This window comes from Pelmatolapia mariae, linkage group LG6 (genome assembly GCF_036321145.2).
Source record: "Pelmatolapia mariae isolate MD_Pm_ZW linkage group LG6, Pm_UMD_F_2, whole genome shotgun sequence".
NCBI lineage: Eukaryota > Metazoa > Chordata > Actinopteri > Cichliformes > Cichlidae > Pelmatolapia > Pelmatolapia mariae.
Window position 1 is genome coordinate 13,023,123 of NC_086232.1, and position 13,197 is coordinate 13,036,319.

The 13,197-nt window shown below is 41.0% G+C and overlaps 1 protein-coding gene across 1 annotated transcript; it reads right to left on the minus strand.

The window, feature by feature from the left end:
- Positions 1-378: 378 nt before the first annotated feature.
- Positions 379-9,859, minus strand: LOC134628977 (protein GPR108-like). The gene is made up of 15 exons (XM_063475845.1): positions 9,826-9,859; positions 8,370-8,440; positions 7,308-7,468; positions 7,160-7,222; positions 6,969-7,070; positions 6,758-6,891; positions 5,599-5,674; positions 5,435-5,508; positions 5,230-5,347; positions 4,976-5,106; positions 4,573-4,616; positions 4,443-4,492; positions 4,120-4,203; positions 3,655-3,770; positions 379-3,166 (listed from the first exon to the last, which is right to left on the minus strand). The coding sequence occupies exons 1-15, from the start codon at positions 9,843-9,845 to the stop codon at positions 3,097-3,099; spliced, it is 1,314 nt and encodes a 437-aa protein (XP_063331915.1). The 5' UTR covers positions 9,846-9,859; the 3' UTR covers positions 379-3,096.
- Positions 9,860-13,197: the final 3,338 nt, after the last annotated feature.

Sequence of the window (13,197 nt, forward strand, 5' to 3'; positions counted from 1 at the left end):
CAGATGTAATTTAAATAACAGATGGGCAGGAAAGGTTTGGCGGCTGTCATGCAAAACCTGCTCAGTAGTTACTTTACATATCATGTAAATCAAGAAACAGCAGGTCAGACCCTCAACATGTTGTAATCATCACAATCAGTGTGTGTGCAGACAGCAGCTGAATGTGTGGGCCTCTGAAGGAGCTCTGTCAAGTCTGAGAAGTCGGTGGCCCTTTACCAGGCACAGGAGGAGCCAAAGCTCGGGGCAAATGTGACTCCTTCTTCTGCAGGTTCCCAACTGAACTTCATGCCTGGAGCACAATTCTTTTCCCATCTTGATTATTTTAGTGCAAGCTATGCAGTTTAATAAAACCACAAAAATGACATATACATAACAGTGTAATCTGAGAACTTTGCAGAACTTTATTGTGACAGCTGATACAGACACCAAACAGCCCTCTGTAACAATTAAAAAAATGTTTTCACTGAAACTAAAGTGAACTTCACCCACTGCTAAATCCTTCCCTCCAAGGTACTGGGGTCATCCCTGCACCGGAGTGATTGGTGTAAAATCTCAGTAGTCTTTCCTCATCGCCACACCCGTTTGTCTATCCAAAAAAAGAAAAAAAAAATCTGATTGAACCTGAACTGTCTAAAGCCCTCCATAAAGCCTCTCTGCACTGCTCAGCAAAGTGTTATGTGCCTCCTTTTGTGTCAGCGGTCTTATTTACAAATGGCCATCGACCCGGTTTGGCTGCACACACATTGCTGATCTTTTCAAAACCTAATATCAAACCAATAATTCATAAAATAAGCTTCACATCAAGAGCAAAAAGGTAAAACCAAAAGCAGACAAATTCAAAAATGATCAGTTAGGTCACTTCTCTGCCCAGTTGGCACAGCAATGCCAAACGAGAGATGGGGGGGAGGGGTTGTTAAAGAACAAGGCCGTCATTGAAAATGCAGAGGGCAAACTTCTCTGCCTATTTTAGAGAAAAAAACCTGTTCATCTGCCTACATCTTCACATGTCACCATATTGGCTGTATTCACAGAGGTGTATGGGAGTTGTCCTCAAACCACTAAAGCACTAAATTACAACAGCAGTCCGAGTGACGGGCTGGGAGGAACGCTTAAGTCTCCAACATCAACAATAATACTGAAATATAACATTTCAATATGTAATAAGTACAGATGGACCGATCCGATACTACGTATCGGTATCGGTCCAATACTGACCTAAATTACTGGATCGGATATCAGAGAGTAATAAAATATGTCGGCTGTTGTCTGCGAGACCTGTCGGCGGCCTGTTGGAGCATCTGGAGCCTCTCTACATGCTTCCTAACTGCAGCATTTCATCTCGGCGAAAACTATCCCAGAGAAGTAAAGCAAGTGTGTAAGTTCATCCCTGAATGTTTGCATAGTATTTCCACGTTAAGCTTAACAACTGATATATTGAGCCACAGCTGGACTGGCCATCGGAGTTCCATACTGAGGTGAAAAGGAAGCGATTTGTCCCGTACTTCAGCTAGAATTAAAAAATAGACACAAAGCTGGAGTTATTCTGTGTTTTTGCTGCGCAGTTACATTTACTTCTCTCATTCACTCCCCCTTCCTCTCCTATTATTACTTCAAACATGAAACTGATCAATGATCAGCTGATCGGCTTTTCTGCCGCAAGTCCCGTCTTTCTTGTTTGTTTATCGCCCACTTTGCGCTAGAAAGAGGAAACCAGCGGATAAACAACAGCAGCATGTTTAAGCTTGATCAGCTGTTGTTAGAATGTATTTAATATTACTTTCTAGTATCAGCTGATGTTTGCTGGAGCCACGGCTGTAAAAGTAGCTGGTTGGATATGTGGTGAGAGGGAAACATGAAGATGAAACCAGGAGATGTCCTTACTGAATCATCAGAGCTGAACAGGTGATGGAGAAACAGGTTTACCTTTTAGGTGACATGAATGAGTTGAAGGGAAGTTATGAACTGTTTCTGAGAGACAAATAACAACAGGATCCTTTTCTATGTAGCTGACGGCTGGTAACTGTGCAGAGGCGGGTCTAGCAAAGTTTTGCCAGGGGGCCAGGTAGGGCATTAACAGGGAAAGGGGGGCACAAAGAAATATTTTTCTTTGTTATGTCATTTAAAAACTTTGAATAAATAATTATCTGAATCTTACAACAAAAGTGGTCATCTGATTAAATGTATAGAAATCCATTATTGTATATAGTAACTATTAAGTCTAATATACACCCTAGTAAGCTATAGTACTTTTTCCCTTTGGGAAGGTACCATCTGTGCAGTCTGCAATTCTGTTGAAGAAAGATGTTGAATCTATTTAAATATTGTAGAAAAATAATTGATTTCTGTGCATTTGTTTTACACTTGCATTAAATTAAAGTTGATTACATCGATTAAGGGCGGGGGGTGGTTCCCTAATATTTTTGCTGGGAGTTGGCAACCCTATTAGTTAGGTTGCTTAATATTTCCACTAAGCACTCTTTAAAATACCAAAATAGGGAGGATGGTGTAGGTTTAAATTTATTAGATTGATCAGTGTTGCTGAACTATAAAATGTTTTGGGTGGAGTGTATTTTTTGCATACAGGTATAACAGAATAGCTTCAGTCTCTTGTTTTTTAAAACTTGAGTATGAACTTATACAAAATGCAGCAAGATATTTATAAAAAACAGTTTTATTGATTACAAAATACGCTATATCGGATTCATATCGGTATCGGCAGATATCCAAAGTTATGATATCAGAATCGGTATCGGACATTAAAAAGTGGTATCGTGCCATCTCTAGTAATAAGTCAATCTATATTGAAATATACAACTATAACCATATATTTCAATATACAAATCATACATGTAAGAGGAGAAGAAAAAAAAAACAAAAAACATACGGTACTGTATTAGTCCGTTTTTTTTGTTGCATAGCCAGACAGTGGGCGCAACCACTGCAACCATGTAAAGAGTTTCAATAGGAGAGCTGTCACTGGAAGAGGGGAGCCTTGGTCCGTGTGTGTGTGTGTACCCCTTTCTGTCAGCTGGCCTGGGGATGTTTAGTTGGCCACTCCCAAAGATGCAGCTTCCTTCCCTACAAGGTGGACTCTTTCTAGCGATCGCGTCCGTTGGACGTCTTCTTGTTTTTGGAAATGCCCTCGAGTGCGCCTGACTCAGTCACTCTGGACACAAACAGAAGAGCAGCAGCACTTTTAATGGCAAACACTTTCTCAACCTTCATCTTAGTTCAGTGTAATTATTAAATCTTATGGAAATCACAGAAAAACAAACGCTTAGCCATACATTACCCACACGAGCCTCCTTCTTATGTGATGGGACTAAATAGACAGTCAGCACCACTAGAATAGTTTCAGCTCAACAAATTAACTACTATCACTCAAAAAGTAATGTTTTCTTCTACCAATTTCCTTTAATATTCATTTATGATCACACCGCACAAATGCTATGCTATATCATAGTGTTTTCACTTTGTGTTAATAAGGACAAAAAAACCCCAAATCTCAATAAAAGATTCATAAGGAGATGTGGCTACTTCAACCATACTTTGAAGACATGCTACTTTCTATAACTTCTCCAAGTATAAATTAATCAGGTAGAGTAAGAACTCAGTAACAGGATAAGTTATTTAAATGCCAGGTGTCACGCTTACACTTCATCATTCTCGACGTCGTCCTGGGGAAGCTGGAGATAGGGGTTATTGGATGCTGGGCGAAACTTGTAGCCCGTCAACACAAAGAAGATGAGAGTCGACACCTCCACCAGAAACTAAAGAAGAAACAGTGCGTTTAATAACAGACAGGAGAAAGTGTCTTAACACTGTCCACAACATCCGGAAAATTTCTTTGCAAACAAATAAGTAGCACAGGGCCTTTTTAACATATGTGCCGTTTCACATTCTTCAAGCAACGCTAATATCCCATCAGGCCTCAGAGGGGAATACAGTGCTCTTTATCAACTGTAATGAAGTAATAAAGGGCTTTAAATAAGTAATGTGCTGGCAGATTTATACCAGCTCACATCAGGCAAGTATTGCCAGTCATTGTTGATTCAGAGAGCACAGACCGTCCTCGACTTTTTACAAACAACTGCTGTAGCTGCACCGTCATCGTCTTACCTCATAGCACCACTGCCACTGGAAAGGCATAGTGATCTTGAGCAGAATGGCTATGATCCTTGTAAAGTAGATGTAACACACGATCTAAAATGACAGAAAAAATTTCAGTAAGAACTCACACTTTAAATTTGCACGGTTAAACAAAAAAAACAAAAAAAAATATCAATCACACTAAAATCTTCCTTTTCCTCAGGATTAATTTTGCTTTGCTAAAAAACATTGTCAGAGACAAGTTTTCAGTGTAACTGGTAAATCTATTACTGGTCCGATTGTTCAGATGAATGGAGAGTCACAGAACAACAGCAAAATACTGGCCTTCTTACCATCACATAATAATGGCGGAAGAGCTTGAGCTTCTCCAAATACATGGCAGCTGAAAGAAACATGCACCAAGTTAAACACAGAACAAAGCCTCTCCACCTATTAAAGCCCTGTAGTTGCAGCAGGACTCACCTTTGCCACTGGTGCTAGAAGCCTCTTGTAGGTGACGGAGTGACCTTTAAAAACAGAGATGTGTTATACAATGAATCTGTTATTTGGGGCAAACTTGCATGCATACACCATGTAACACAAAGTTCATTTCGAATTACAAGAAACTACTTATCTCTTGTTTTACAACTTCAAACTGAAAGTTTTCATGACTGTTTAATCAAGTAGGTAGGGCTGCACGGCGATGCTTTTGGTCCCGTCCCATTTTTTTCATGAAGTTGAATTATTCTGGGCGTTCTACTCTATCAAACATGCTCCACTTTCCCATACTGATCCTCTTATCTCAGAAATCTTAGTAACTTTAAACACTAGCCCCCAAAACTAATTTGGGACTAAAATGTAATTCAATAACAGATATCACACTGACCACACAACAGGGAAAAGGATGGCTCCACAGCAGATAAGGTCCAACAGAAAGAGGATCTCCTTCCACACGTAGTACTCACTGGAGCCCTCCTCTGTAGACTCAATGATGATGTAGGCGACGTTAGCCAGGACCTGCAGCACGACCGGCGAGCCATCAAAGCAAATACACATAAAAATCACCCAAACACCATTTGATTTGCTGCTCACCTGCAGAGGAATGAGCGACAGTACCTGCAGAGGAATGAGCGACAGTACCTGCAGAGGAATGACGATCATGAAGATCTTCTTCTCCTTGTCGGACAGGATGTATTTCACGAAAGCCCAGCCGGTACCAATCAGCGCCAGTGTGATGAACAGGAGCGCCCCCTTTAGCCTGGGAAGGATACAAACATTTTTTGTGTGTAATAAAAATTAAATACAACCTAGGCTAAGAAGCCGATTCTGCTGAGGTTCTGCTTACAGGTGTGTTATATAATACATGACGGCCCAGCCCTCAATAGGATGCCCCTCAGTTTTGATGAAGTGATAGTTGATCTGAGAGAGACGGGGACAGAGGCAAAATTCAGTGAGTCTCTTTTTATGAGGATTCAAACTCAGACTGTGCTGTGGTGGTGATGCACTTACACTGTGGAAAACCAGTGACGTGGACTTTGTGAAGGCTAGCGCTGCCATCAGCCAGTGGATCTTGAACACACTGTAACTGCAAACAAACACAGAAGAGAGATGTTTAAACATTGCATATAACTGAATGTTGACCACTGCTGCAGGAAATGCATTTATTCCTACTGCTTAAGGTTCATCCAAATAATTAGTTATGATGTAAATTTTAGTCAAGCAATTGAAAATATTGGGCAAATGCTTTGGGGCAGGATACTGTGTGACCTCAGCAGCTCAGTTTTGTTAGTCTGTCTTTCTTTTTTTTGGAATGCAAAACTGTTAGCTAAGCTCGAGCCATGTCAGCACAGAAAGCGTTTCAGCCATCTTTAATAAATCCAGCAGTTCATGGGATCGCATGTTTTTATTCTGTAACTCAATTTTCCTTCTTTCTTCCGTATTTTCTGGGCTATGAGCACTTCCAGAGCAATAGTAAGCCACAGCAGAACACTGTGTCAGAGCTATAGCTGCCAAGTTGGCTAAAGGACAACACGTTTTAGTAAATCACTCACTGTAAACCTGCTTTATGTTCCTTTAATGGGAAGGCTGCAGCATGTATGGGTATGTCTGTAGAGTCCTGCGGGGCACTAGTGGGATCTAGAGGAAGGCCAGTGGTAGCTAGTGCTCTTTCACTGTCATGATTAGAGCAAAAACTTCAGAGATGTTCTTAAAAAAAATGTATTTAGGCTGCGTTGTAAAGTATGATGTGTCAAAGAAGCCAAAGTCTTTTTTTTAACTTTATAAACTAAAACTTCCTTGTAGTGAGTGTGAAGTACTTGAAGTTACTCAACAACCACTGTAAAACAGTGACTGTGTCACAGTCTTCCACTGAGGTGTGAACAACAGGATCCTATGCTTAATAATCTAATTAGTGTCAATTAGCAAATATTGTCATGCTTCATGTTAGAGTGATTATAACAATAAACACTACAAATTGTGTTCACTTTAGTATGGCGTCATATGAGCCAGTGGCCCTAACCGTAGTCTTCCATCATACACTTTGTAGCAAGAGTTTCCCAGATTATGCACGTAGCCCTGCCACAAACTGTGCAAGTGATTTTTTTTTTTTTTTTAATTTCCGATCCTGCAAAACAGTGTGGTTCACTATTACTTCATTGTGCCCGTGTACCTGTGCTTGATGAGATTGTACACCCAGACCAGAGCAGCAATGAAGAAAACTCCAGCCATATAAAGATAAAGGCGAGGCAGAGGGATTTCCGCTGCAGAGAGGTAGCCATCGGGATTCTTCTCCGTCACTTCCACCTGTGATGCACGCAACATGGTAAGCAGACACATGCACGTGAGTGTGCATTTTATAAACTCAAAAATACTCAACTCACTGCAAATGAGTAGGGCTCGTTATATCCCGGATCCCTGTTTCGACAGTAGTGGAACTTCAAGCTGTACAGGCCCTCCGCATATGAGCCAAACACCATGCGGAACTGTTGAGAGAAAGAGAAAACACTTCCTGTCAGAGACAATCCTACCCTTAAACATGCCTGAGCATACTGGCTAAGGAGGATTTTCTTACACTGAAGCTGTAGGGGCTGCCGTTTTTTTCCAAATCTAAAGTCAAATGGTGGTGACTGCTTAGCTAAAATGAAATACAGCGTAGAAATTAATTTTGGGATTAAATCACACTAAACATAGACCAAAATAACAAAACAAGAAAAACATACATTGAATGTCCCTGTCACGTTAACAGCTTCAGCTTTTAGGTTCTGCACAGCCTGCTCTGATTTCTTGTCATCGCTCCGTTTGTCCGCTTGTTCTTGGAGCACCGCTGGCTTATCCTGATTTTTTGATTGTTGTTCTGATGCACGTTTGACTTTCTTCTGATCTACAGAGCACAAGTGTAGATACCAGGCACAAAGATAGAAATTTAACTTAGTCCGAGCATTCTATACACAGGTGGATGCTTTCATATCAAGAAAACAAAAACAAAGGCAAAGTCTAATGAAAACAAAGGACAGTATAATAGCAAAGCCTCTTTCCACTAGTACCTACTTGACTCAGCTTAGGCTTGTAGTACCTGGTACCAGATACTTTTTTTAGTGCCTATTCAGCCGGGGTTCCACGCAATCAGAGGTGATCCAAAAATATGATGTTAACAGGCTGCATAACACCGATTGGTTAGTCAGTGATGTCAGTGTTTGAGTCATGAGAGCATCTTGTTCACAAAAATCAACACTGTGGTCCCAGACTCTGACAAAAAGCCACACGCTGAACAGTAGCTATACAAATCGCTTCGACGCCCGCCATTGTTGTGGCATTCGTGCCACATATAAATGACGTAACAGCACTTTCAGCCACATTGTAATGAAGATCCCACGCACATTGGTTGACACTCGACTGTAATGGAAAATGACCAAAACAGAGTCGAGTCGAGCAGAGTAAGTACTAGTGGAAAAGAGCTACAAGTGCAATTGATGCAAATCCTTACACTCTGTGTAAAATATATAAGAGACTATATGAAATTTTCTTACATTTGACATATTATGTAAATACTATAAACAAACACTTATTAAGACCTGCTCCTTTATCACAAAAACAGAAGAACCTTAATGAATACATCTGAGTTACTCTTCTCTTTATCAAAAATAAATAAAGACAAGTCTTCAATAGAACACTTTAAATAGAATTTTTTTGGGGGGGATAGAAATTCAAAGTGTAGTTTGTTTAAATGATACCACTGAAGGAAGCAAAATCCAAATTTTGGTATTTGTGTGGCCAACACTAACCTTTATCTGCTTCAACCTTTTCCTTCGCTATCAGTATGTTGTCTTGTTTACCCACAGCAGTCACATTGACGCTACACAAACACAAATTATACAGTTAGCCTCCACACACTGAGCTGCCAACGGCACTGTAACAAACATTTCTGAATACTGGTGCTGAAACATCCACATCTTTGTTTCTCGATATTAATGAGAAAAAGAATGAGAGGCTCGTCATTGGTCGGATTTTGAGTGAGCGGACATGTCTTCAACTCCTCTGCCTAGAGGGGGAAACGTAACGCAAAAACACACACACTCAACACCTGTATTCATAATAACAAAAGTTTCATAAGTGCATTTCAACAAAAGGCTGTTCTTGTAAGTACTAGGGGTGCAACGATACACAAAATTCACGGTTCGGTTTGATACTTTGGTGTCACGGTTCGATATTTTTTCGATACAAAGAAATGTTCATGCCTTTTTAATTTGTCATTTATTAAAATTATAAATATATATTTTAACTCAAAAGTACAGTTTTTAAATGTAATGTTGCTGAAACAACAAAATAATAAAAAAAAAATCTATCTGATCGAGAAATCACTCATCTTTGGAAAAGAGAGTTTATTACAGAGAAATGGCTCTTTCCAAAATAAAAGCTATACTATACCCTTCTTCTGGGCTATATTCTCAGCAGCATTTTAAACATATCAGGTCCCCATAAGGAGAATCATGTGCTAACGGCTGTCTAAATGACTCGGGTAAAGTTTGTAGCATGCGTGCTTGTTGTTTTTGTCTGCTTCCACTTGTCTTTGCACTAGGATGATGTCGCCGTAAATGTGCAGTCATATTCATTGTGTTCCCACTAGTGCTGTCAGCGTTAATCTCGTTAAAAGGACATTAACGCCATAACGCGGCAAATCTCCCTTAACGTGTTACCGTGGATCGCCCAGTGTGTGGGGCTGAAGGGCTACAACACGTTAACGAGCTAACTGCGCTTGAGCATTGCGTGGCATATCCGACATACTATTTTTACTTTTGTCCATGACGCGCTTACCATCAGGGTCATGCTTCACATGAAAACCAAAATAGTTCCAAACGCCAGATATGAATGAGGGTGGGGGAGGTTCAATTTCGGCTAGCGTTGAGGCAGTTGCCATGTTGCAACGAGCTTAACTTCTGTCTCGCTAGGTTGCCCTGCGCTCAGTGGATCTGCGCTCGACAGTGCAGCCTAGGCGGAGTAGTCGAACGCAGATCCACTGAGCGCTCAACACAGACAGCATCGTCAGAAGAAAAGTTGATGAAAAATTTTGTATTGTTCGATACATATGCATACCGAACCGAAAGCACTGTATCGAACGGTTCAATACTGATACGAGTATTGTTGCACCCCTAGTAAGTACATGATTGCACAACTGATTTTAAAAGCTCTGAAAATAATGATGTACAATGTTGACAGAAATATTTATGATGATGTACTTACTGTGTAGGACAAGACTCCATTAACACGCGATCTGGACAGGATGAACCCAACCTTAAGAAAGTGGGATTACGTTAATCAGTAGGGTTGAAAGCAGCTGATTAAATCTCTATTTATTTTATAACACATATCTTTTATCACACTAACTAACTAAAACAAAAAAACCAAAACAACAAAAAACAAGACTAATTAGGGCCCGAGCACATAGAGTGCGAAGGCCCTATTGCATCTGCTCCGTTTATTATTATTATTATTATTATTAGGGCCCGAGCACCGAGAGTGCGAAGGCCCTATTGTATCTGCTCTGTTTATTATTATTATTATTATTAGGGCCCGAGCACCGAGAGTGCGAAGGCCCTATTGTATCTGCTCTGTTTATTATTATTATTATTAGGGCCCGAGCACCGAGAGTGCGAAGGCCCTATTGTATCTGCTCTGTTTATTATTATTATTATTATTATTATTATTATTATTATTATTATTTTTCATTGAAATGAATTGCCTTTTTGAGGGCTTTAACATGCTCAAAAACTCATGAAATTTTGCACACATGCCAGGTCTGGTGAAAAATTTTGTATTTTAATGGTTTTATATATGAGCACTGGGAAATGGCTCTGTAGCGCCACCTATGCGTTGTTAAATGCAGCCCTACGAACACATCTTTTGAGCTACATGTATGAAATTTGGCACACATGTGTATCATGCCAAGACGAGCAAAAAAGTCAATGGGACCATTGACGCAGACCCAACAGGAAGTCCGCCATTTCGAAGTGAAGGTGACATTTTGGCTCCAATTTTGCCATTTCCATGCCTCGAACTTTTTCGAACTCCTCCTTGGGATTTGGATGTATAAGCTTCATATTTGGACAGTGCCAACTACACACCTGGGCCATGTTAAATTGCGGAGCTTTTGAGTTTTAGTGATACGGTGAGGACGTGGCGCCACGGCGAATTTCGATGACTCGCCATGAAAATCTTATTGTCTCTCATTCCCTCATACATGGTCCGACGTGGACCAAAGAGCACACATATGATAAGGCTCCACCCCTGAACATATTTCAACTGCCATATTTGACACCAGGGACAGCGCCACCTAGTGGGAACAGGAAGTGTCATGTTTTACACTTTGGGGTATAGTATTGTGATGCTTGACATTTGCAGCCTCAAATTTCTCCAGGAAAGCCTTAAGGAGTTGGTCTTGGGTTACAGTGAAAACTGTGAGTTTTCGCGAAAGGGTGTGACCCCAGCAGCATGGCGAACATTGATGTCTCGCCATGAAGAAACAAATTAGTATAACTCAATGAAATCCAGTCTGATCAGTACCAGACTTTACAGGGATGATGTCAGACCCGACCTGAACAGATTGATATGCCCATTGTCAGGAATACGTAGAGCGCCACCTAGTGGCAACAGGAAATGTCGTGTCTTTCATTTTGTTGTACTGATTTTCACGGGTTCATCGTGGCCACCTCAAAAGCGGTGAATATCACCATCAGTCCCTCATGATGCTTCAGTGTGAAAATTGTGACTTTAAACTGAACGGCGCACCCTGGTGGCAACGCAGTTCACCATCAAAGTTGAAGTGGATTTTGAGGGGCTTGGAAAGTTTAAAAAGTCTTGAAATTTGGCGCACACCTCCAATGTGATGAGGGCTATCTTGTTATGTGATCATTTTCACTGAAAACCGCAAAATGGCTCCACAGCGCCCCCTACAAAATTTCAAAACAACAGCCCCTGCTCTGTGGTTTATGTATGAGTCTGAAACCTGGTAAGCTTATAGGAGATATCAAGATGTACAAAAAAGTCTCTTGGAGCAATATCCCAAATCCAACAGGAAGTCAGCGATTTTAAAATGAATGTGTAATTTTGGCGACATTTTCCCCTCTTTTCAGGCCCCGTTCTTTGACGAACTCCTCCAAGGGATTTCATCATATTGAACCAATCTCCAGTGTGTGGAATCCAAAGACCTTTGTGATGTTAAATTGCGAAGCTTTTTACGTTCAGGGAAACGGGGTGGTCATGGCGGCACGTGGAGTTTCAATCCCTCGCCAAAAAGCAGTAATCTGCTATCACTCAAAAACACAATGTCCAATCTCTCCCAAAGGTCGCAGGCGTGATGAGACTCGAGCTCGGAAATGTTTGATATGCCATTTGTCATTAATGGTTAGAGCGCCACCTAGTGGGACGACTATGATCACGATTGAATAAGATGAAATGTTAGCTGGTGGTTAAATTGTAGGAATTCCTTCAATGTGACATCAGATCGGACGTGCTGGTTTTAGGTGTTGGGCGTCGCTCGACCCGACGGGGGTGCGAGGGCCCTCATAACGCTGCTTGCAGCTTTAATTATTATTATTATTATTATTATTATTATTATTATTCAGGCAAAACAAGGGCCTTTTTGAGGGCTTTAACATGCTCAAAAACTCATGAAATTTTGCACACATGCCAGGTCTGGTGAAAAATTTTGTATTTTAATGGTCTTACATATGAGCACTGGGAAATGGCTCTGGAGCGCCACCTATGCCTTGTTAAATGCAGCCCTACGAACACATCGTTTGAGCTACATGTATGAAAACTGGCACACATGTGTATCATGCTAAGACGAACAAAAAAGTCATTGGGACCACTGACGCAAACCCAACAGGAAGTCCGCCATTTTGGATTGAAGGTCACATTTTGGCTCCAATTTTGCCATTTCCATGTCTCGAACTTTTTCGAACTCCTCCTTGGGATTTGGTCGTATAAGCTTCATCTTTGGTCAGTGTACACTACACACCTGGGCCATGTTAAATTGCGGAGCTTTTGAGTTTTCGTGATACTGTGAGGCCGTGGCGCCACGGCGAATTTCGATGACTCGCCATGAAAATCTTATTGCCTCTCATTCTGTCATACATGGTCCGACCTGGACCAAAGAGCACACATATGATAAGGCTCCACCCCTAAACATATTTCAATTGCCATATTTAACAACAGGGACAGCGCCACCTAGTGGGAACAGGAAATGTCATGTTTTACACTTTGGTGTACAGAAATGTGATGGGTGACATCTGAAGTCTCAAATTTCTCCAGGAAAGCCTTAAGGAGTTGGTCCTTGGTTACAGTGAAAACTGTGAGTTTTCGTCAGAGGGTGTGACCCCTGCAGCATGGCGAACATTGATGTCTCGCCATGAAGAAACAAATTAGTATAACTCAATGAAATCCAGTCTGATCAGAACCAGACTTTACAGACATGATGTCAGACCCGCCCTGAACAGATTGATGCGCCCATTGTCTGGAATACATAGAGCGCCACCTAGTGGCAACAGGAAATGTCATGTCGTTCATTTTGTTGTACTGATTTTCACAGGTTTATCGTGGCCACCTCAAAAGCGG